The 25,469-nt window shown below is 37.7% G+C and overlaps 1 protein-coding gene across 2 annotated transcripts in view; it reads left to right on the top strand.

Annotated features, from left to right (window-relative positions):
- The window catches only part of AKAP10 (A-kinase anchoring protein 10), a 196,493-nt gene that overhangs the window by 80,790 nt on the left and 90,234 nt on the right, over nucleotides 1–25,469 (top strand). For both annotated transcript variants that reach the window (XM_049874621.1, XM_049874620.1), the window contains 6 exons: nucleotides 9,024–9,122; nucleotides 14,885–14,969; nucleotides 16,367–16,490; nucleotides 17,952–18,088; nucleotides 20,128–20,272; nucleotides 22,223–22,396. In XM_049874621.1, coding sequence (XP_049730578.1) covers nucleotides 9,024–9,122; nucleotides 14,885–14,969; nucleotides 16,367–16,490; nucleotides 17,952–18,088; nucleotides 20,128–20,272; nucleotides 22,223–22,396 — 764 coding nt within the window. The remainder of the gene's footprint in view (nucleotides 1–9,023; nucleotides 9,123–14,884; nucleotides 14,970–16,366; nucleotides 16,491–17,951; nucleotides 18,089–20,127; nucleotides 20,273–22,222; nucleotides 22,397–25,469) is intronic.

Here is a 25,469-nt window from a genome sequence, read left to right on the forward strand (position 1 = left end):
AATTCCTAGAACTGTGTTATTATCGGGCTGATGTTTGTCTTTTCCCTTGCGAAGTAATGAGATTTTTTGGTTTTGTATCTCAAGTAATTTTTTATTGCATCCTGGACAGCTTGACATATGTTGTATGATTTTAGATCTTGTTTAAATCCTGTGGAAAATATTGACATTTTTGTTTTAGCAAATAAGTGACCTAGTTAGGTTCAGGTGACAAGCTGCATTTAGCTTTCTATAGGCTGTGGTTCCAGAGTCAGTTAAGTCTTCAGTGCTTTTGCTGTTTTACTGTTTCGACCTTACCTGCATGTGTGCCTCCCAGTGGCCAGTCTGCAACCTGGCCTGTGGCCTACCCCATTGTTCTGTTCTCAAAGCACTAGATATGCTCTTAGAATTAGATCCATGCATGTCCAGCTTAAGGGAAAGCCCAGGAATACACACACAACTCTATAAGCTTTCTTGAGCTCCCTCTTTTTGGTAATCTCCTTGACACTTTCTAGTTCCTAGGGACCCCCTTTCTGGTTGTCTACCTAGAAACCTTGGTTATTTTCCCAGTACATCCGTACACAGTTCTTAAATCTTCAGCCTCTGTGACCAAGGGATAAGAAAAAGAGGAAAACAGCAATGGAATTCATTTCCGTGCTCTTGGGACTACAGTTGCTCTGTCAAAAAGTAAGAGTCTCCTCCCTTGGAACTTTTGGTAACTGCCTGGTTGTTGCTGCCATTGCCACTATTGCTGCTGTGATATTGCCAGAGACTGAGGTGAGAGAGAGAGGAAGACAAAACCAGGGGATTTTCCCCCACATCCTCTTGTCCATAGGAGCACCCTTTCCTTCTCCTTGAACCAAAAATAGAGGGCTTATCTTGGAGCTTTTTCTTTCTGCACCCAGTGTACATTTTTAGATGTTTTACTGCATTTGAGTCCAGGCCAGGAGATCCTGGAGAAGCAAAAAATGGGAAACTTGATGCCAGTTCTGGTTTCCTTTCTCAGTCCATATGCTCCCACCTATGTTTCAGAGTGCTTAGATGCATTTTGTCCAGTGTTTTTAGTTGCATTCCATGGGAGAACCAGGGTGGAGCATAATTATTTCATCTTCACTTACTGCTTAGGATTTTAAATTAAATAAAAGGGCGATGTTTTCTATGTGGATTTGCTTTTTTCTCCCTTAAAAAGCAAACACAGTAGAATGATACTGGTTTAATTCTTGCCTGTGGTTACATTCACTGTATTAAAACTTCTTGAGCCACAGAAGAAGGTCATGTATTAATGCTTCTTCTAGTTGTATGTAAAACTTTTCTGGACCCTAGAAAATTCCTACTCTTTTCTCCCCCATTTCAGCTTCCATTTTCATGAATGGTAGAAAGTCTCTTTCTTGAATAAGCCTTCTTGTGTTTGCACATATTACTCTTACATGGCCTAGGGTTTTCTGAATATGTCCTTGTTAACTCCTTTACCAGTGAAGAAATTTTTATCAATAAAGTGTCAACAGGAGAGGAAGGCATTTGTTGAGTTAAACATTAGTGTCCTTTTAACCTTATTAAGTAAATGAAAGGGTGTAATCTAGTTCTGTATTTCTGAAATGAAATATAGTTAATGTTTAATTTTAGGATATCAAAAGCTTGTCTCAATGAGTTTAATGCCCCAGAAAATAAGTGTGTCTTAGTATCTGCACAGGTTCTTAACTGCATTTATCTGGGATTGGAAGCTGTCCCTGTTTATTAGAAAACCAAGTGTTTAGAAACAACCTAAGACCTGATTGTTAAGGCTTTTTGACAGATATTTTCTGTAAAAACCAACGTGTTTGTTTTGATTAGTAGTTTATAGTATCTATGCAATAAATGTTTGTTGAAAAAATGATATTAGCGTGGATTATTTTAGTTCTGGTGAGAGGCAAAAAAATCTCCAAATACCTTCATACCTTATGAAGGGGATTAATTCACAAACAAGCACAACTGCCTGTTCCCCAAAATATGTCTTTTTATAACTTTGTATATTGGAGACAGTACGCTGGCCTTGGAGCCATACTTAAACTTTAGGCCTTACCCTGCCACTTTCTGAAGCTCAAATAAGTCATGTAACTTTTTTTTTTATGTGTAAGTTTTCTTACCTATAAAAATAGGGATAATATCTATTCTGCTACCTCAGGGGTACCTATAGGTACCTGTAGGGGTTTCTGAGATGTTTTTAGTGGTTTCTGTGGGGGCAGAACTATTCTCATCATAATTTTAAGATGTTGTCTTTTTCACTCTGTGACATTTGTAATGATGGTGCAAAAACAATGGCAGGGAAAACCTGCTGGCTTTCGTACCAAATTGTACTAAAATAGTAGTATTCTTCACTGTCATGTAGGACAAATAAATGCCAGTTTTATTTAAGAATGTCTTTGGAGCAGTAGATATTAGTTTTATTAGATTTCAACACTTGGGCACATATCTTTTTATAATATGTATGTGTGATAAAATGTTTTTCTGCATAAAACACTTCTGCATACTGAAGTAGTCTCAAGGAAAAGCACTTGTGTAGTTTATTGTGTTGTGAGCTGAATTAACTACTTTGTAAATGAAACACAACATTTTACTAAAAAGAATGGCTACAGACTTACTATTGTTATTCAGACTTGGGTATTTGGCAAAAATTTTCTTGAAAATGAATGATGCGATCCTGTCTTTTCAAGGAAAATGGTTGGTGATATTCATTGCCCAGTAATAAAATTCATGCGTAGCCCTGGTGGCGCAGTGGTTAAAGCGATTGACTGCTAACCGAAAGGTTGGTGGTTCAAAACCACTGCTGGCTGCATGGGAGAAAGATGTGGCAGTCTCCTCCCATACAGATTTACAGCCTTTGGTTTTTTAATAAAAATTCAAGCTTTTCAAGTGAAGGTTAGAATTTTGGAAAATTGTATCTACTTGTCTTAGGCTGGGTTCTCTAGGGAAGCAAAACTAATGAAGTGTGCTGATCTTGGGTTTGTCAGCCCCTGCAGCTACTTGAGTCAGGAGAATCTTCCAGGCTGACTCTTGACCCACAGACTTGGGACATGGCAGCCTCTATAATCACATGAGCCATTTTTTTGAGATAGATCTCTATCTGCCTAGAAATGTCATCCTCATTTCCAGGGATAATCCTGATGATCCACATCCTACCACAAGTAGAGTTACTATCACAACTGACAAAATGCCAATGTCATCCAACTCTTCTTTATCATCAGAGTAAATTTTTATGATTTGTGTATTTTTTTTTTGTAAGTGTGCATGTTTTAAAATGAATGTAATGTTTCCAATCCCCAAAAACAAAGATTGGATTTAGAAAAATACTGATAATAAAAGGCAATAAAAAAAAAAAAAAAAGAGATATTTGACTTCCCTCGACATCAGGATTGAACCCCGTTGTAAGTCGGAAACTACTTGAACATGAAATCAATTTGTAGAATTTTTAAATGTACGTTTTAAAATAACTTTATTTCCTGCTGTTATTTATTCTGCTATACAAGTCCAGATTGGAATTCTGGAAAAGAGACTTAGGAAGAGCACATGCAACAAATGTTGGCGAGAATGTCGGGGAAGTGGAACCCATATCCATTGCTGGTTGGAATGCAAAATGGTCCAGCCATTGTGGGAAACAGTGTGGTAGTTTCTCAAAAAAGCTAAAAATGGAACTACCATATGACCCAGAAATTCCGCTTCTAGGTGTGTATCCAAAAGACTTGAAAGCAGAGACTCAAACAGATACTTCTACACCAGTGTTCATTGCAGCATTATTCACTGTAGTCAAAAGGTGAAAACATCCTAAATGCACATCAACAGTTGAGTGGATAAACAAAATATGGAACATACATACAATGGAATACTACTCGGCCAGTAAGAGAAATAGTCTTGATACATGCTACAGTATGGATGGAGGTTGAAAACATTATGCTGAGTGAAATAAGTCAGTCACCCAAGGACAAATATTGTATGACCTCACTTATATAAAGAGACAACAACAAGCAAAGGTATAGAGACCAAAGTTTATTCGTGATTACCAGAGGCAAGAGGGAAGTGGAAAGGGGGGATTACGCAAATAATGCTTGCCTTCTGGGCCCTGCCCCCATGAGGCACCCTCACATGCTCTGGCGTACCAATCCTCTGCCACATGTTGCTGTAAAAAGAAATTAGCATAGCGCGTAGATGAAAATACATAGCGAGGAGACTGTGGCCAGCAAACAAACACAAAAGGAGCATGTTATTTGCATAAACATATGGTATTGCTTGTGGAGTACTGAGCTCTGGTTTATGGTGATGAAAAATTGCATTAATTAAACGTGGGGTTGCACAGCCAGTTAATGTAATTGCAGTTAATAAGTTGTACACCTGTAAGCAGTCAAATTGGCAAAAGTTGTGTGATACATATATTGGCAACAACGACAAAATAAAGAGTAGCTGCTGAGGCTGCTTATGTGTGTACGTCCAAACATCTCATGGGATTTGCTTTCTTGGTTTGGAGGTTTAGGGTCATGTTCTCATGGACATCCTGCTTAATTGACCTAATAACATGTTCAGTGCTTCTGTTCTACCTCCTAGTTTGTTACATAGTACCCGCTTACACATGGCTTAAAAGCTTACGCATGGCTATGCAAGGTACAACAATTGCTCTGTTTCAGTTGAAGCATCAGAGGAAGAAGGAGAGTTAGGAGCGGGAGGAGGAAATGGAATGTGTGGCTAATTGCCTCTGTGAACAACTGCCTCCTTTGCCATGAAACCAGAAGAACTGGATGTTGCCTGGTTACCATTACTGAACATTTTTGAGCAAAGATTATAGCTGAATGATGATCAAAAGGGAGAAAATGCAGAACAGAATTCCAGATTGTCGTGGACTCTAGACTTTCTAGAGCCATGAAGGGTGGATGAACCCCTGTAACTGATGCCCTGAGATTTTTTTTTTTTTCAATAATACTGTTTTTAGTGAAGGTTTACACAACAGTTTAGGTTCCCATTCAACAATTTATACACAGATTGTTGAGTGACATTGTTTACGTTCTTCACAACGCATGAACATTCTCGTTATTTCCATTCTGGTTGTCCGTTTCCATTAATCCAGTTGCCCTGCCTCAGATAATGTTTAAACCTTAAACTTTCAACCAGAAATATCTCTGAAGTCTCCGAAATACCAAAGAGTAGTTTATCTTAACTAGTAAAGAATGTCAGCCTTGAGCATTATGCTGTTTTAAGATCTATGTATACGAGGTCAAATTGACAACAACAACTCAAAAGATTAGATAGGACAATTAGGAGGCAGTGAGTTTATGTTAATGGAGGAGGAACAACTTCGAAAAGGATCATGAGAATGGTTGCAGAACTCAAAAAAATATAATCAGAGCCACTAAATTGTATGTGTAGAAATTGTTGAATTGGTGTATGTTCACATTTGGCATTTCTGAAACGGAAAGAACTGAAGAAAAAATTCAAGCCTGGAGTTGCAGTATTGAAGGATTCTACAGGGAAGCCTAAAAAGAAGATGGAAGGAATACACAGAATCAATATGCTGAAAAAAATTGGTCTATGTTCAATGATTTCGGAAGTAGCATATGATCAGGAACCAATGGTACTGAAGGAACAGGTCCAGGCTGCACTGAAGGCATTGGTGAAAAACAAGGCTGGAGGAATTGACAGAATACCAACTGAGATGTTTCAACAAACAGATACAGCACTAGAAGTGCTCAGTTATCTATGCCAAGAAATTTTGAAGACAGATACCTGGCCAATCAACTGGAAGAGATCCATATTTATGCCTTTTGCAAAGAAAGGTGATATAACTGAATGTGGAAATTATCAAACAATATCATTAATATCACACATAAGTAAAAGTTTGCCAAAGAACATTCAAAAGCAGTTGCAGCGGTATATTGACTGATCTACTGGGTACTGCCAGAAATTCAAGCTGGATTCAGAAGAGGACATGAAACCAAGGATATCACTGCTGATGTCAGATGGACCTGGCTAAAAGCAGAGAATACCAGAAAGGTACTTACCTGTGTCTTATTGACGGTGCAAAGACATTTGATTGTGTGGATCATAACAAATTATGGATAACATTGTGAAGAATGGAAATTCCAGAACATTTAATTGTGCTCATGAGGAATCTGTACATAGATTAAGAGGCAGTCATTTGAACAGAACAAGGGGATACTGTGTGGTTTAAAGTCAGGAAAGGTGTGCGTCATACTTTCACCATACTTATTCAATCTGTATGCTGAGCAAACAATCCAAGAAGCTGGACTATATGAAGAACAACGTGGCATCAGAATTAGAGGAAGACTAGTTAACAACCTGCATTATGCAGATGACACAACCTTGCTTGCTGAAAGTGAAGAGGACTTGAAGTACTTATTGATAAAGATCAAAGGCCACAGCCTTCACTATGGATTATACCTCAACATAAAATCTTCACAACTGGACCAATAAGCAACATCATGATAAACAGAGAAAAGATTGAAGTTGTCAAGGATTTCATTCTACTTGGATTCACAATCAACGCCCATGGAAGCAGCAGTCACGAAATCAAAAGATTCATTGCGTTGGGCAAATCTGCTGCAAAAGATGTCTTTAAAGTGTTAAAAAGCAAAAATGTCACCTTGAAGACCAAGTTGTGCCTGACCCAATCCATGGTGTTTTCATTCGCCTTGTATGCATGCAAAAGCTGGACGATGAAAAAGGAAGACTGAAGAAGAATTGATGCCTTTGAATTGTGGTGTTGGCGAAGACTATTGGATGTATCATGGACTGCCAAAAGAACAAATGCATCTGGCTTGGAAGAAGTACAGCCAGAATGCTCCTTAGAAGCAAGGATGGCGAGACTATGTCTCAGGGACTTTGGACATGTTGTCAGGAGAGATCAGTCCCTGGAGAAGGACATCATGCTTGGTAAAGTAGCGGGTCAGCAAAAACTGGAAGACACTCAACAAGGTGGATTGACACAGTGGCTACAACAATGGACTCAAGCGTAAGAGCACTTGTATGGATGATGCAGGACAGGTCAGTGTTTCGTTCTGTTGTACACAGGGCTGCTATAAGTTGGAGCTGTCTTGACGGCACCTAACGACGACATGTTCTACTGTGTATATTCTCAACAACAGCAAAAATAAATTACTAAAAAATAATAAAATAAATTTCAGTTGCTCATCAGCAAAAGAGCATATGCATAAATAATTGCTGTTAAGGAGCTTGTTAGCTCAAAAAGAAGGGAAAATTCACATACAACTATTAAAAAGTAATATGATGGACACTTGTTTTGTAATAACTATATAGGTGTTTGGAAACAGAAGAAACAGACCCTGCTCTTCGTGAATATAGTTCATTGTGTAACCCAAGTTGCTTTTTTATTATTGTAACTGTTTTATTGTGGAGATATATACCTGTAGCAAAACATTTACCAACTCTACATTGTTTACATTTACCTCATTGACATTGATTATGTTCATGTTGTGGAACCATCACCCTTAGATTTTCAAATTATTCCATCCCCTTAACAGAAACTCAGTGCCTCCTAAGGAATTACTCCATTTTTCCCCATCTCTCCCACCCCGGAAAAAAAAAAAAAAAAACCATTGCCATCGGGTCAAATTTAACTCATAGTGACCCTATAGGACAGAGTAGAGCTGCCCCACAGAGTTTCTAAGGCTGTAAATCTTTATGGAAGCAGACTGCCATATCTTTCTCCCATGAAGCAGCTGGTGGTAACCACTCATAAACTTTGGTCTCTGTACTTTTGCCTTTTGTAGATATTTCATACGAGTGGGATCGTACAATATTTGTCCTTTTGTGCCTGACTTATTTCACTCAGCATGTTTCCAAGGTTCATCCATGTTGTAGCTTGTGTCACAACTTTATTTCCCTTTATGGCTGAGTGATATTCCTTGTATGTATATACCACATTTTGTTTATCCATTCATCTTTGAGGAACATGTAGGTTGTTTTCTCCCTTTTGGCTTGTGAATATGAGTAGCGCTGTAGTGAACATTGGTGTACAGGTTTCAATTTTTGTTCCTGCTTTCAATTCTTTTGGGTATATACCTATGATTGGGATTGCTGGGTCATATGGTTGTTCTTTGTTACCGTTATACATTCCCACAACAAATGGGTAAAAGTTCCAGTTTTGCCACAGCTTTGCCTACACTTGTTATTTTCCTTTTTTTTTTTTTTAATTGTAGCCATCCTAATGAGTGTGAGATGGTATCTCATTGTGGATTTGATTTGCATCTCCCTAATGACTAATGAAGGAGCTCTGTTGGCACAGTGGTTAAAAGCTTGGCTGCTAACTAAAAGGTCAGTGGTTTGAACCCACCAACCACTCCATGGGATAAAGATGTGGCAGTCTGCTTCTGTAAAGATTCCAGCCATGGAAACCTGATGGGGTAGTTGTACCCTGTCCTGTAGGGTCACTAGGGTTTGGAATCCTCTCGACGGCAATGGGTTTTTTCAGTTCAATGACTTAATGAGACCGCTGGTGACAAATGCTCAGCTTCTAACCTAAAGATCAGCAGTTCGAATCCACCAGCAACTGTGTGGGAGAAAGATGTGGCAGTCTACTTTTGTAACAATTTACAGCCTTAGAACCCTACGGGGCAGTTCTGCTTTGTCATATAAGGTCACTATGAGTCAGAATAGACTGTTCAGCAACAGGTATTTTTTTGTTTTTTGAGCATTTTTTAATGACTAATGATATTGAGCGTCTTTTCATGTGCTTGTTGGCCATTTGTGTATCTTTTTTAGTGAAGTATCTATTCATGTCCTCTGTCCATTTTTGATTGGGTTGTTTATCTTTTTGCTAAGTTGTGGGGTTCTTTATATATTCTAGATATTAAACCCTTATCATATATATGGTTCCCCAAATTTTTCTCCCAATCAGTAGGTTGTCTTTTAACTTGGTTAATAAAATTTTTTTGGTGCACGAAAGTTTTCAAATTAGATGAAGTTCAGTATATCCGTTTTGCTGCCTGTACTTTTAGTGTGATATCTACCCTTTTTAGTTTTTGAAATTGTCTTCGTCTTCCTTGCAGGTATTGAACAAGATGCAGTGAATACTTTTACCAAATATATCTCTCCAGATGCTGCTAAACCAATACCAATTACAGAAGCAATGAGAAATGACATCATAGGTAAGCAGTGCTTTAGAGCTATGGCTAAAAAATTTACTATTTTTGGTTTTTGAAATTTTTTATGAACATAGAATTCAGCATATCCCTTCCTAGTCTGTTTTCAGAGTATTTTCTTACATGTGCATATAACTCATTTTAAAACTGTCATACCCATATTCTTAGATTTTGATCTGAATAACAACAGCAAGAACAATAATCATATGCATTTAATGAGCACTTACTTTGTCCCAGACAATATTTTAAGGACTTTTTATGGATAAACTCATTTTATCTTCTGAAGAATCCAGTGGGATAAATCAGAGTTATTCTTATTTTGTAAGTGAGAAAAATGAAGCACACAGAGGCTGAGTAGTTTGTCCAAGGTAGCTTCCTAGTGCCAGGATTTGAAACCAGGAAGTCTGTCTGTTTTCAGACCTCACAACATTAACTACTTGCTATACGGGCAGTATTTTTCAAACCAAATTGGGACTAACCCTCTCTTAGACCCTTCCACCTTGCCAAAAAAAAAGAACAGAATAGAATAGAATAGAAAGATCAAAAATACTTCATAGTTGTTGTTAGGTGTCATGGAGTTGGTTTCGACCCATAGCAACCTTATGCACAACAGAATGAAACACCACCCAGTCTTGTGCCATCCTCGCAGTTGTTGCTATACTTTGAGCCCCTTGTTGCAGCCGCTGTATCAGTCTCTTTTTGAAGGTGTTCCTCTTTTTTGCTGACCCTCTACTTTACCAAGCATGATGTCCTCCAGGGACTGATCCCTCCTGATAACATGTCCAAAGTATGTGAGATGTAGTTTTGCCATCCATGCTTCAAAGGAGCATTCTGGTTGTATTTCTTCCAAGACAGATTTGTGTGTTCTTTTGGCAGTTCATGGTATAGTCAGTATTCAACAGCACCACAATTCAAAGGTGTCAGTTCTTCTTTGGTCCTCCTTACTCACTGTCCAGCCTATGGACGCATATGAGGTGATTGCAAACGCCATGGCTTGGGTCAGGCTCACCTTAGTCCTCAAAGTGACATACTTTACAGTATTAAGGGCAAATATCATTTCAAGAAATTGTTTCCATCATATATACATATATGTCAGACAAATATATTTCTGTGTAGGTCAGAGGGAAAAAAAAAAAGCTTGAAACCTTTTATTATGTTGCATCTGAAGGACCTTAAAACCAAAACGCCAAACCAGTTGCTCTTAAGTCGATTCCAACTCATGGTGACCCCATGTGTGCAGAGACCTGTGCTCCATAGGTTCAAGACTTTGACCTTCTGTAAGCAAATCACCAGGCCTGAAAGACCTTAGGGATGCCTGTGTTCTCAGATAAGAGTGGTTCATTTATCGTTCATCAAGTGTTTATTATATTTCCACCAAGTCCTAGCATTAAGTTTTACATTTTTATTCACCAAAATTTTAAGTGTTTTTGATTTATTGAAACAAAACCTCTAACTCCACTTACAGCAGATTCTTTTCAATGTGGGGCTGTGTTCTGAAAGAGCCTTTGGCAGGTGAGTTTTGAGAATTCACAGGTGCTAGTTGACTTTTAACCTTTGCAGCCCTTACTGCAGGTACTTGCAATCACTCATTTTTGGAAATAGCAAAACCGCTTCCAGTTTCAGCAGTCATTCTTAAATGGGCCCACCATTCTTAGCAGTGGACGCTTGTTAGCTATTTTGGTGCCCTTCAGATGCTGCCCTCGTTGTTTCCCTTTTTTTTTCTCCTACATAGATGCCTTTAACACATAGGACTTGTGGCTGTTGGTGGTTTGTTCCTGTCTACTTATATTTTGGGACTCATGGGGGTACTTTTTCATTTAGTTTTGTTGCAAATGTTGTCATGGGATTTTGGTTTTGGTGTCTAGTTGTGTGTCTGTTTTTATGTGGGAATTTGCTGCCATCATCTTCTAGACTTCCCTGGACAGATATTTCCTCGTATACACCAATTCTTCAAATTAGGACATCCGTATACATCTGGGATGTCCTAATTTGAAGAATTGGTTGGCTAGTTATTTCTTTGAGTGTCTGTTTATACAAGTTGATACCAAAATATCTAAGACAGAGCAGAGAATGAAAAAGGAGTTTTGAACCAAATAAAGCATTTTGAAATAAAATGTCACTGCAGTTCTGTTTTTCCTTTACTTCATGCAATTAATGATGTAATTCAATGAGAAGAAAAAATGACCTAACACTATGACTCTACCACCTCTTCCATCTTCCACAAATTCTTGAAGTGGTAGGATTTTTAAAAATATTTCAGAAGTATAGCTAACAGAATTTGCTGTTATAAAAATGGCTTGGGAGCAGTTTCTGACCTCCTTGAAGCCAACAAAGGAGAAGGAGAACCAAGATCAACAGCACAATGCTGACTCTCATGAGGTGGAGGCCAGACAAGCCTCTTCTCTCTGCCATCTTTACTAATTCTGATACCAGCTGTCCCTTGCACAGCGCTCTCTCCTGGGTTTGATAATTCATTGCAGTGGCCACACAGAACTCAGAGACCATACTCACAATTATGGGGTTTACTAGGGAAGTTAACAATTACAATTTAGGCTGAGGAGCACTCAGGATACAGTTTTTCCATCAGGGTAGCCTCTTCCCAGCTGTGCTCACAGTCATGCCTCTCCTTGGCCCTCAGTCTCTGTCCAAAGGCCCACCACACCATCTCCTGCTGCCGGGTCTCTGCTGCTGGTCTCCCCTTCCTTAGTGGGTTCCTCCCTCTGCTCTAGAATTGGCTGTCTCTGAAGACAAAACTGACCAATCCTCTTGGTGGGTCACAGTTATCCTATCACAAGATCACCTGGTGGGAGTTACAAGTCCATGGCTAGAAAGGCAACACACAAAAGTAATTCATCCCATTGCACCGGTGGTTTGGAAGTAGGTGGTATGAGAGGAAAAAGAAATCGAGTATGACTCCATTTTTTTCTGAGTAGCTGGAAGAGTGGAATGTCCATTTATGAGTAAGGTTATGGGAGTTGATGGTACATGGGGAAAATCATGAATTTAGTTTTAGAAATACAGATGGTGAATGTCAAGTAGGCACTTGGACACCTAAGTTAGGAATTCCTAGGAGAGGTCCAGGTTGAAAATAATGTTTGGAAGTTATCAACATATAGGTGGTTTTAGAGTCGTGAGACTGGATGAGATTACCATGGGAGTGAGTGTGATGAGGGAAGGCAAAAGGTCTAAGGACTGGGTTCTGGGACATTCCTAACATTTGGGAATTTGGCAGATGAAGAGGGACCACCAAAGGAGACATAGAAATAATGGCCAGGGATGTAGGCCCTCTTACATCAACTACACTGAGTAGTTTTTTCTGGAAGCCAAATGAAAAATATGTTTCTAGGAGGAAGGGAGTGGTCAAAGGTTAAATGATGCTGATACGTTAAGTAAGATGAAGATTAGGAATCAAATGGATTTGGCAGCCCAGAGGACACTGGTCATCTTAGTTACAGTGGGGTGTTCGGGGCAAAAATCTAATAGGAGTCGTAAGAGAATAGGAGGAGGAGTGGAGAGAGCAAGTATAGACAACTTTTTGAGGCATTTTGCTCTAAAGATGAGCTTGAAGGGGATGTTAAGCCCAGGGACAATGGTTTTTGGTTTTGTTTTTAAGAGGTACAGCATACAAATATGCCTTCTGTATGCTGATAAGAATGAGGCAGTAGAGAAGGAAGAGTTGATGCAGGAGAGAGGGAGAACAGTTGCCGTATGAGAGAGCATCAGGGAGGTGGGACAGTTGCTCAGGGGCAGCTTTGCAGAGGCTCAAGAGGTTGGTGTCCAGTGCTCAGATAAAGGGTTGCTCAGAGAGGACTGAGGACAGTTAATCTGTAGTAACAGGAGAGAATGCAGAATGTGGGTAGAGATGCGGGTGAATTGGTAGATGCAGTGGGAGATAATGAAAATCATTTCCTGATTGCTTCTGTTTTCTCACTGAAGTAGGAAGCACAGGCATCAACAAAAAGAATAGGAGAAGAGGTGTTAGACATTTAAGGAGAGAAGGAAAGAAATGATATGTATTGTCTAGGAGAGTGGGAGAATAAATAGACCAGGAAAATGAAGTATGATCCTTGGTTTTCATTAAGGTCTAGTAAGGTCATGTACCTAAAGTGAAACCAAGTCGCCATGGTTGTATGTTTTTTTTCCAGCCATGTACTGTACTGTAGTTTATTTAGACGATTCCCTCTTTTAGGACATTTTAGATTTTTTTGATTGGTACCAAATAACATTTCAATGAACTTTCTTAGTGATAATCTTTTCACAAATCCATGAGTCTTTAGGTTACAATCCTATATTTAGAATTGCAGATTCAAAGTGTCTTTTCATTTTAAAAGCTTATGCTAGAAACTGGCAAATTGCCCTCCAGAAAAAGATATACCAATTTATACTCCCACTATGGGGGCATTGGTGGTTCAGTGATAGAATTCTCACTTTCCATGCGGGAGACCAAGGTTTGATTCCTGACTAGTACACCTCATACAGAGCTACCACCTGTCAGTGGAGGCTTGTGTGTTGCTGTGTTGCTGAACAGGTTTCAGCAGAGGTTCCAAGACTTAAGACAGACTAGGAAGAAAGGCTTGGCTATCTGCTTCTGAAAATCAGTCAATGAAAACCCTATTAAGGATCACAACGGTCAGATCTGCAACCTATCATGGGAATGGTGCAAGATCGGACAGTGTTTCATTCCGTCGCACATGGGTCACCACGAATAAGGGGCCAACTCAACACAGCTAACAACAACATACCCCTACTAGCACTAATGTCAGTTTTTCCATGCCCTTGTTCAACCACATGTATATTGTTAAATAATTAAGTGTATATATTATTAAAACGGAAACCCTGGTGGCATAGTGGTTAAGAGCTACAGCTGCTAACCAAAAGGTCACCAGTTCGAATCCACCAGCCACTCCTTAGAAATCCTATGGGGCAGTTCTACTCTGTCCTATAGGGTCGCTATGAGTTGGAATCGACTCGACGGCACACAACATTATTAAAACAGGAGCTCTGGTGGTGCAGTGGTTGAACACCCAGCTGCTAACCAAAAGGCCAGTGGTTCAGACCTACCAGCAGCCCCATGGGAGAAAGATGTGGCAGTATGCTTCCATAAAGATTTCAGCCTTGGAAAACCTATAGGGCATTCTGCTCTGTCCTATAGGGTCACTATGAATCAGAATCAACACAACAGCAATGGGTTTTTTTATTATTAAAATAATTTTGTGCCAATTTACTAGATAAAAAGTGTGGTGCCTCCTTATTCTAATGTATATATTTTTTTTTATTAGTGACTGTATATCATTTTACATTAGCCATTATATATTTTTCCTTTCGTAATATTTTGAAAACAAAATATAATCTTTATATTTTGCCCTTTTGTGTCCTTTGCTAATTTGTTTGTTTTTTGGCTCATTACTTATAGTTTATAAGAGCTCTTAATACGTTAATGATAGTAGCCTCTTAACTGTCATGTTATATCAAACTGTCACGTCATACATGCCGTAAACTCACCCCCTCCCTTTGACTTTTCATTTTGTTTTTAGGATGGTTTAATGTATAGAAATTAATTTTATGTTGTTAAATCTTTTGATTTTTGCTCTTACAAATGTTTAGAAAGACTTCCCTACCTCAAGATTGCTGTTTACCTATGTATACATTTTTAGTTGTGTTTAAAACCTTTGGGTTTATATGCCCTTAATATTATTTCCTAATTCAATTCACAAATGTGTATAGCTTGAATTTACTGGAAATTTAATTAGTTACCATTTCTTTTACAGCAAAGATTTGTGGAGAAGATGGACAGGTGGATCCCAACTGTTTCGTCTTGGCACAGTCCATAGTTTTTGGTGCAATGGAGCAAGAGTAAGTTAATTTCATACTTTCACATTTCTCATTCTTGGGAATTTGGGTTCAGTGGTAGGGATAGGCTTCACTCAACTGAAAACAAATTATCTTTGAGAATTTAAGTATTTTAAACATGTAAGGATTACATAAGCATATTTTCAAACCATCTTGGTTAATGGTTTCTTTTAAATATAAATTATGTAAATTCTATTAAAACTAAAACTAAGGAAAACTCTAAAGGTTTTCCTTTTTAAGGAAAATTTTTTATGTTAGTACTTCTTAAATTCAAAAAAAAAAAAAATTGTTTTTACTAATGGACCACAACTACCACAGCCTCCACCAGACTGAGTCCAGCACAACTAGATGGTGCCCGGCTACCACCACTGACTACTCTGACAGGGATCTCAGCAGAGGGTCCCAGACAGAGCTGGAGAAAAATGTAGAACAAAATTCTAACTCCCAAAAAATGACCAGACTTACTAGTCTGACAGAGATTGGAGAAACCCTTGAGAGTATGGCCCCTGGACACCATTTTAACTCAGTACTGAAGCCACTCCTGAGGTTCACCCTTCAGCCAAAGATACAGGCCCATAAAACAAAACAAAACTAAATGGGCACCAGTAGTGCAGGGGCAAGGACTGGAATGCAGGAGGGAACAGGAAAGCCGGTAATAGGGAACCAAAGGTCAGTGAGGAAGAGTGTTAACATGTTGTGGGGCTGGTAACCAGTGTCACAAAACAATATGTATATTAATTGTTTAATAAGAAACTAATTTGCTCTTTAAACCTTCATCTAAAGTATAATTTAAAAAAAAAGAAAAAATTTTTTTGTTTTTAGTTCTGAAGTCTTTTGGGGATGATTTTGACTATAATGTGACTATTGGAATTGTTTTATTTATTTAAATAATGCGCATCTTCTGCTGGGTACTCTGTTAGTATTCTAAGCTTAATGGAAGTTAATGTTGTTAAATCCACATAGAATTGTTGAAATTTCCTCCAGAATTTGAATTTCTAGATTAATTACTTCTGCATGCCCTTAAACAAATCTATGTATTCTTTCATTTAACATGTATGAAGATTGCTTTGTTTAAGATACAGTTAGACATACTACCAGCCTTAAAAGAAGTTACAGCCTCATAAGAAAAATAAGGCATGTTCTTTGGTTACCGTAATATAAGGTAAAAAAAAAAAAAAAGGTAGCTTTTGTTAAATATCAGAGCAGAACTACAAAGTCATTAAGAGGTGGGAGAGGTTACTTACAGGTAGAAGAATGAAGACCGACACTATGGGAAGTGAGATTGTGTTGACCTAGGTCTTTAAGATATAATGAGGACAGTAATAGAGAGAGTGTATTTTTCCTGATTAAGCTCTTTCCTTGGTCGTTCCCTCAAATTTTCCTTTTTTGTTCATGTGCAGGCACTTTAGTGAGTTTCTGCGAAGTCACCATTTCTGTAAATACCAGATTGAAGTACTGACCAGTGGAACTGTTTACCTGGCTGACATTCTGTTCTGTGAGTCAGCCCTCTTTTATTTTTCTGAGGTAAGGTCTGCATTTTCTTTCACACGTATATTAGAACATTTCAGCCTCTAAACTATAAATACTGGGGTCCTGTATATAGAAAATAACATAGACGATACAAATCATCTCCAAAAACATCAATTTTAATAATTTTATTGTTTTAAGTTGTGTCTAATGACAAGAGCACTTTAACAGCACATTAGGTTAAAGAGAAAGTGGAATCCAATGTAAAATAACTGTAATTTTGAACGAAAAACCTACTTAAACTATTGCTTTTAAGAAAATGCATGTTCTTAATTATTTGGAGCTGTTTTAAAACCACAGAGGTGGATACTTGAGTTCAGTGAACAAACAATCGCAAAGCAGACTTCAGAAGAGAGAAGGAGAAGTAGTTAAGTTTTTTTCCTACTTTTAGCACTTTTGCTTTACCTACTTGATATAATTATCCAGTGAAGCATTTGCAACAAGCAATGACTCTATTAGTCTCTTTGAGGCATACAGTTTAGTGTAACGGTATTTGTTAGGCTTTAGCAAATAAAATTCTTTTGCTGCAAAATAAATGACTATTGTGTTGTTAGGTGCTGTTGAGTTGACTTCAACTCATAGCAATCCCGTGTGACAGAGTAGAACTGCCCTGTACTATAGGGTTTTCTAGGCTGTAATCTTTACGGGAGCAGATTGTCAGGCCTTTCTCCCATGGAGCTGCTGGGTGTGTTCCAACTGCCAATCTTGCGGTTAGCAGCTGAGCACTTAACCATTACACCACCAACCTGTTAAAAAACCCAACCCAATTGCCATCAAGTTGATTTCCGACCCATAGTGACCCTGAAAGACAGAGTAGAACTGCCCCATAGTGTTTCCAAGGCTGTAATCTTTATGGAAGCAGACTGCCATATCTTTCTCCTGCAGAATGTCTGGTGGGTTCAAACTGCCGACCTTTCGGTTAGCAGTCAGGCACTTAACCGCTGGGCCACTAGGGCTCATTCCACCACTCCTTAAATGACTATTAAGTGGAGATAAAGACAGTTCCCAATCTCACAAAGCAGTAACTTAAATTGACACTTGAATTCTGCCTCTTCACAAGAATACAGCTGTTCAACTTATTTGTTTTTTCACCTCCTCTCTTTGCTGTAAGTTTAAATTAGCATTTGTTCAGGCTAATATGGCTGCATGGAAATAATCAGATATAAAAGATTTGGTCTGGTTTATTCTTTGTGTTTGCCATTGAGGAACAACTTAGCCATTTTCAGTGTAATTTTTACTGCAGTTTACTAAGTTTGCATCCAGCTGTATAGTGATTGTTTTTGTTTGTTTTTTCCCTGAAAGAATATTTTTAAACTTCAATATCAAATGACAAGTTGCTGACTGGCGTTAACTAAACAGGCAGATCTTTTTATGTCCTGTATTCTAATACTTGGGGCTAATAGATTAGAGATGGTGAGAGAAATCTGTTCATATTCTTTCTGTGTTTTTCCTTCCTAGTACATGGAAAAAGAGGATGCAGTGAATATCTTACAATTTTGGTTGGCAGCAGACAACTTCCAGTCTCAGCTTGCTGCCAAAAAGGGCCAGTATGATGGACAGGAGGCACAGAATGATGCCATGATTTTATATGACAAGTGAGTTGTATTAAAATATGTACTCAGTTTCGGCAAGTATTTATTGAGTATTTGATATGTACTCAGAAATAAAGAGGAATGAACTCAGTTTCTGCTATCAAGGACCTCACAGTGTGGCAGACACAAAAATAATTCTTTTCATATGGCAATTCTTAGAACAAAGATTTCTCTTGGAGGAAGGGAAGTTTATGTGTGGCAAGCAGGACAACGATAGGTGAGGTTCAGGGTGGGTGTCACAGAAATTTGAATTGAATCCTGAAGAATTAATTGAATTTTGCTGACCAGAGAAGATGGGAAAGAACATTCTAGGCAGAGGCACTGACACAAGCAAAGTCATAGGGACTTGAAGATATGTGACACTTTCAGGAGGCTTAAGGGGGTGGGGAATATAAGAGGAAGATGAAATTAACTGAACAGATGATTGTAAAGAATTTGAATATCTGTGTGTGGGTATATCATTTTCTGAAACAAATCTACTCAACCAGATTAACTACCAAGTGAATAATAGTTTTTCATTAGCTTTCACTGAAAATGTAAGGATGGAAATATTTTAGTGAACAGAATTGAAAACATCTGGTGAGGGAAGTGATAAGCCTGTGGCCAGCTTCATGACATGGGGTTTCCTTCTTATCATTTAATTTTTCTTATTTGGTAAACAAAAGTAATTTGTTAGTACACATAAGCAAGTGCTAAGGGAGTGCTTTAGGGGTAGAGAGAATTCCATGGAATGTTAGGGGTAGAAAATAAGAGCATCTAGGCCAGTGGTTCTTGAACATTAGTCTGCAGCCTCATGCTGGGCTGTCTGCCTGGGAATTGCTTGGGAGCTCGTTAAAAATAGATTTCCAGTCTGCATCTCTAAGAGATTCTCATTCAGCAGATTTGAGGTGTGATTCAGCAATCTTTATTTTTAGCAGACACTTCAGATGATTGCTGGATATCCTAGTGTGATTTTCGCATTTCATGACAAGGAAAACTAAGGCCCAGAGAGGTGGTGACTTTCCAGAGTCACAGGACAAGTTACTTGTAGAACTTGGACTGAATGAAATTCTTAATGTTCCGTCCAGTGTTTATTCTAATATGTAAAATATAAGAAACATTATTTATATGGATGTTAAAATAGCAAGAATTTTACATCTAGAAATTGAGTCTTCAGTGCCTGAAAATTCAGATCATGGAAGAATATTTACCTTTTACAAGATGGAGGACTCAAGTTTTTGTCATGAAAACTCTGATAGCAAAGACTTTTTATGCTGGTGCAGAGTAGTGGCACTAAGAAGGCCCTGACTAGAGTGCAGTAACCCTACAGAGGAGACCCTGTTTTCCCACTGGATCCCATTCTCACGTTGGTAAAAAAAATGTTTAAATGAAGATTATTCTATGGCATCTCACTAGCACTGTCATTTTGCCAAGTTCATTGTGCCAAATTTGACTTTTCCAATCCCTGCTTGTGTTTTTGTATCTTATATATGGTTATCACTATTAATGCATCATCAACTTTCTTCTGTTTCTGTCATGGACAAGAGATAGAAGCCTACTTGGAAAGGTGCTTTTAAGAGAGCATATATATATATTTTTCTGCTTTTAATCCATTTTTGTTTCTTCTTCATTATCAGCTTATCAAAACACCAGTTAGAAATTCTTTGTTATCATTGATAACTCCCTTTCTTTTCCACACCCCATCATCATCAGCTGTTGCTGTTCTGTCTGAATACATCAAACCCATCCACTTCATCCTCAGTGCCATCTTGTTTTGAATTCGTATATGTTTATTGTTTATGTCTTATAGTTAGTACCTGATATGATATTATGTCCTCATTGTATCCTGTTCATAGGTCTTTCAGCTCTCTTTTCAGGGGAAATGACCATGTCTTACTCTCTTTAATTCCATTTCTACCTATCAAGTCCTAAACACAGAATACGTTCCCATTAAATATGTGTGATTGAATGGTTTCTTTGCCTCAGTTCTCTGGTATAGATGCCAAAAGTTGCTTATCCTTCCTTTTGAATTCGGTTTTACTTTAGCTATCTTTCTACCGCAGGTACTTCTCCCTCCAAGCCACACATCCTCTTGGGTTTGATGACTCTGTCCGGTTAGAAATTGAATCCAATATCTGCAGGGAAGGTGGGCCACTCCCTAACTGTTTCACAACTCCATTATGTCAGGCCTGGACGACCATGGAGAAGGTAACCAAGAACTTTTACTACAAGAATTCTTTACTGATGAAACCTAGCAGTGTGTCACCATAGTGTGAAAATATAACATGGGAAAAACGAAACATAACTGAACATCAGAAAATTGAACCAGTGCAGTATATTTAAGTGTGTGTGTGTATATATATATACTTATATATATGTGTGTATATATTTTGTGTGTCATGATCACTTATGAAATATCACTGTTGTTGTTGTTAGTTGTCTTTGTGTCAGTTCTAACTCATGGCAACCTGACCTGTACAGAGAACTGCTCCATAGGGTTTTGAAGGCTGTGACCTTTTGGAAGCAGATCGCCAGTCTTTTGAGCATGCATCTGTCTTTCAGAGCACCTCTGGGTGGGTTCAAGCTGCCAACCCTTCAGTTAGTGGTCAAGCACTTAACCATTTGTGCCATCCAGGACTCCATGAGATATCACTAATAGCTTATAAATAATAAAGTGTTGAAATTTTCTGAATGATTTATTCTTCTTGTGAACTACAGCAGATTTTACCGAGAATTGCCCGTGAGGTTGTTACTCATATATGTCGTGTGTATCAAGGTGGAAAAAGGTTAATTAAGCACTATTTTATAATGCCATATGCAAAAACTGAATTCTGGGAATACTGAAGAGTTGTATATAAGACTCGGATCATTGAAAAGCTAGTAGTAAACACAATAGAGTATCACTTGTTACACAGATAATATTTTCATGATTAAAGTTAAAGTCTTTCTGATTGCAGAAGAAGAGTTCCAGATTGGTATATATAGATTGTAAAGATATTCTTAAAATCTTTTTTGTCTATATGTTTTATAATATTTAAACATAAAAATGTAAACTTCCTGTTTAATAAGCAAATTAAAATGTGGAGAAAAATACAAAAATATTTCTTACTAAGTGTGTGTATATAAAGAAAAAGAGAACTTATACAAATATATGGACCACGTCAAGACGTTGGAAGGTAAATGGGAAGTAGTCATGGATGATTCATTCAGCTGATCCTTGAGTATTTGTTTGCAGGGTATTGGTGTTTACAGTGGTGAAAAAAAAGGAAAGTGGTTTCTGCCCTCTTGAAGCTTAGTCTATAAAAACACACACAGAAAGACAAACCCATTCCCATTGTGTCAATTACAACTCATAGCGACCCTGTAGGACAGAATAGAACTGCTCCATAGAGTTTCCAAGGAACACCTGGTGGATTCGAACTGCTGACCTTTTGGTTAGCAGCGGTAGCTCTTAACCACTACACCACTAGGGTTTCCTAATCTATAAAGGAAGGCACATATTAAATATGGACATAAATATTTACCATTGTGATAAGTGCTGTGAAGGAAATATTTGTAACAGGAAATGCAGGTAACCTGGGAATTTATTCAACATCATTAATCATTTTTAAATGTAAGTATTTGGCCTTTATTTAATGATTTGCAAAAACGCAATCCAGTGTTGGATATCCTGTATGGAAACAAATATTTGATATATTGCTAAAATCATTTTGAAAGGTAAATTGACCATATACATCAAGGCTAAAATGTTCATACCATTTATCTCAGTAATCACATTCCTGATAATTTATCTTAAGGAAATTAGTTCAGAAGTAAAAATCAACATATGCACAAGCTTTGAATTTTTACAACAGACCGGAAAAACCTAGTGTCAAATTATATTCACTCCCTGGACTACTCTGTGGTTACCAAGAAGTGTAAAATCAAAGTGATGAAGTAGTTTCATGTAAGTATTTTCAAAAAGCACTAAAAACAAAACTGTGTACATTATAATTTTTGTTACAGTGTACACTGTACAAAGGGATACACTCCACATGCTTGGAGTGTAACAAGGAGAACTAAAAGCGTTTGTGTAGCCGGTAAAATTAATTTCTTTTAAAATAAATTTTTTGTTGTATCAGATTTCATCTTTAAAATAATGCTTGTCTTCTCTTCCAGGTGTTTTTGCCTGGCTTTTTGTCCAGCAATCTTTATTATAAATATTTGAATGATCTCATCCATTCAGTTCGAGGAGATGAATTTCCAGGAGGGAATATTTCATCGACTGCTTATGGCTCTGGTGGCCCTCCTCACGATTCTCACCCAGGTGGTTCCAACAGTTCATCTTCTCAGGTATTGGCCAATTTGCATCTGTCATTAAAAGGGGAAGCATACAAAAGCTTTTCTTTCAAATACCAGAAACAGATCCTGTTTGTCAGTTTTAAGTTGTAGAAAGAAAGAAGTAAAATTAACCTACATACTGTATACTCTAATCAAAGTGTTTGTGGCTATTAACGATAAATATACTATGTTGTAAGGTATCATGCTATTTCATTCCAGCCATTGTTCTAGCTGTCGCTCCTAGTATTAAATCAGATTATGTAAAATACATTTGTAGTATCTGGAGAGCTCTTTGTTTGATTATTTGAAAAATCTGAATAACTAAATTTAGAATTTTTATAGAATAAATGAGTGAACTCTTAGTTTTCTTGATATTGTATTTCACTAAAGAACTTTTGGTTTCATTTTGAACTACAGTGCCACATTGTACATTTCCCTAACTTTTTATTTTTGGAGTACTTTTATATATCAGTCTTCTCTGATCTTCCCAAAATCCGTTGAAGTGGGTTATCCCCAAGACAAGGGAGCTAAGGAATTAAGAAGTTAATTGATTTTATTAAAATCACCCAGTAAGAGGTAGAACCGGAACTCTATATTCCCTGCTTAGTGTTTTTCACTGTAAGTCTAATGGTATAGTGTAATAATTTTCTCATTGCTATTGACAAATGAAAAATAAAACTTTGAATTATTTGATACTGGGCCTTGGATATGGCTTCTTAATTTATAAGATAGTACTATCATCCTGCCACTGAGAAAGCTCTCCTGAGTACCCCAAAAGCAAACCTCACATAAGCTATCACCTCCCCAAACCTCCCATTCCTCCAGCCCTAGGCAACCAGGAATCTTTCTATCTCTGTAGATTTGCCTATTCTATACATTTTATATGAATGGAATTATATAATACATGGTTTTTTATGACTGGCTTCTTTTAATTAGCATAATGTTTTCACGGTTCATCAATGTTTAGCATGTATCAGAATTTTATTCCTTTTTATTGTCTAATCTGTTGTATAGATACACCACATTTATTTATCCATCTGGTTGATACACATTTGGTTGTTTCCACCTTTTGGCTATTATGAGTAATGCTGTTGTTACCATTTGCATACAAGTTTTTGTGTGGACATATGTTTTTATTTCTCTTGTGTAAATACCTAGAAGTGGAATTGCTTGGTCAAATGATAACTCTATTAAGTTTAGGAAACTTCCAAACCATTTTCCAAAGTGACTACACAATTTTATAATCCCACCAGCAGTATATGAGACTTCTAATTTCTCCACAGCCTCACTAAAATTTGTTACTATCTACTTTTGATTATAGTTCATCCCATGAATATGAAGTTCTGTTTCATTGTGGTTTCAATTTATATTTTCCTAATAACTAATGATGTTGAGCATCTTTTCATGTGCTTATTGGCTATTTGTCTTCTTTGAATAAATGTTTGCTCAAATCCTTTGCCCATTTTTAATTGATCTTTTTGTCTTTCTACTATTGGGCTGTAAAAGTCCTTTATATATTCTAGATTCAAGCCCCTTATCAAATAAATGATTTACAAATATTTTCTGCCATTCTGTGAGCTGTATTTTTACTCTTAGATCATGTCCTTTGAAGCATAAGTCTTTAATTTTGATGAAGTTCAATTTATCTATTTTTCATTTGTTATTTGTACTTTTGGTGTCACGTCTAAGAAATCATTGTTAAATTTCACATGCATATTTACCCCTGTGTTTGTTCCTGTGTTTTATCATTATATTACATTTAGTTATATGATCTATTTTGAGATAAATTTAGTGTAAGGTAGAGGTCCCAACTTCATTCTTTTGTATGTACATATCCAGTTGTCCCAGCACCATTTGCGGAAAAAAACTTTTCTATCACCACTGAATGGTCTTGGCATATTTGTTGAAAATCAGTGGACAATAGATGTATGGGCTTATTTCTGGACTCTCAATCCTATGTGTTTGATCTCTGATTTGATTACTGTAGCTCTGTTGTTCTGAAATTGGGAAATGTGGATCCTCAACTTTGTTTTTTCTTTTTCACAGTTGTTTTGGCTGTTCTGGGCCCTTGAAATTTCATACGAATTTTTTTTATTTTTTGTTACATGATTATTGTTCAGTGTTTATTGCAGGGAGAATGACGAGGAAAATTGGGCTCAAAACAAGGTGGATCCATTCGGGTTCTCTGGAGTTTTCAAAGATACTTCCGGGAGTGTCCCTGGCAGATGACTGAAAGAAGAGACAATTGGTGGAAGGAACAAGAAGGAAAATAGAGATAAAGGGCATAGCCTAAGAAATGACTCGATGGAAAAGCTTTAAAATGACTTTGCCCAATTCTTTCTCTGAAGAAAAAAGACTCTGAAAACACCAATGACAGGCATAACTAGAAAGCGATTTTAGCCTTTGTTTTCTGATCCAACGTCCATAGAACAAGTTGTCAGTACGCACATTCTCTTCTTCAGTATTGTAAATAGAAAGAAATTGCCCCTAAAACCTTTGTGAAGTTTCGTTGTGTATGGGAAACAGAGCACGGAACGTAGCATATAGCCTCAGCGTGTACTCTCCACGTCTCCCTCATCCTTCGTGAAAGACAACTCACAGAATGATTTACTTTTCTTTCTCTTCTGCTCCCTCTTCAGTTTTTTTTTTTTTTTTTTAATTTTTATTGTGCTTTAAGTGAAAGTTTACAAATCAAGTCAGTCTCTCACACAAAAACCCATATACACCTTGCTACACACGCCCAATTACTCTCCCCCTAATGAGACAGCCCGCTCTCTCCCTCCACTCTCTCTTTTTGTGTCCTTTTTGCCAGCTTCTGACCCCCTCCACCCTCTCATCTCCCCTCCAGGCAGGAGATGCCAACATAGTCTCAAGTGTCCACCTGATCCAAGAAGCTCACTCCTCACCAGCATCCCTCTCCAACCCATTGTCCAGTCCAATCCATGTCTGAAGAGTTGGCTTCCAGAATGGTTCCTGTCCTGGGCCAACAGAAGGTCTGGGGGCCATGACCACCGGCATCCTTCTAGTCTCAGTCAGACCATTAAGCCTGATCTTATGAGGATTTGGGGTCGACGTTTTTTTTTTT

This window comes from Elephas maximus, chromosome 2 (genome assembly GCF_024166365.1).
Source record: "Elephas maximus indicus isolate mEleMax1 chromosome 2, mEleMax1 primary haplotype, whole genome shotgun sequence".
Taxonomy (NCBI): Eukaryota; Metazoa; Chordata; class Mammalia; order Proboscidea; family Elephantidae; genus Elephas; species Elephas maximus.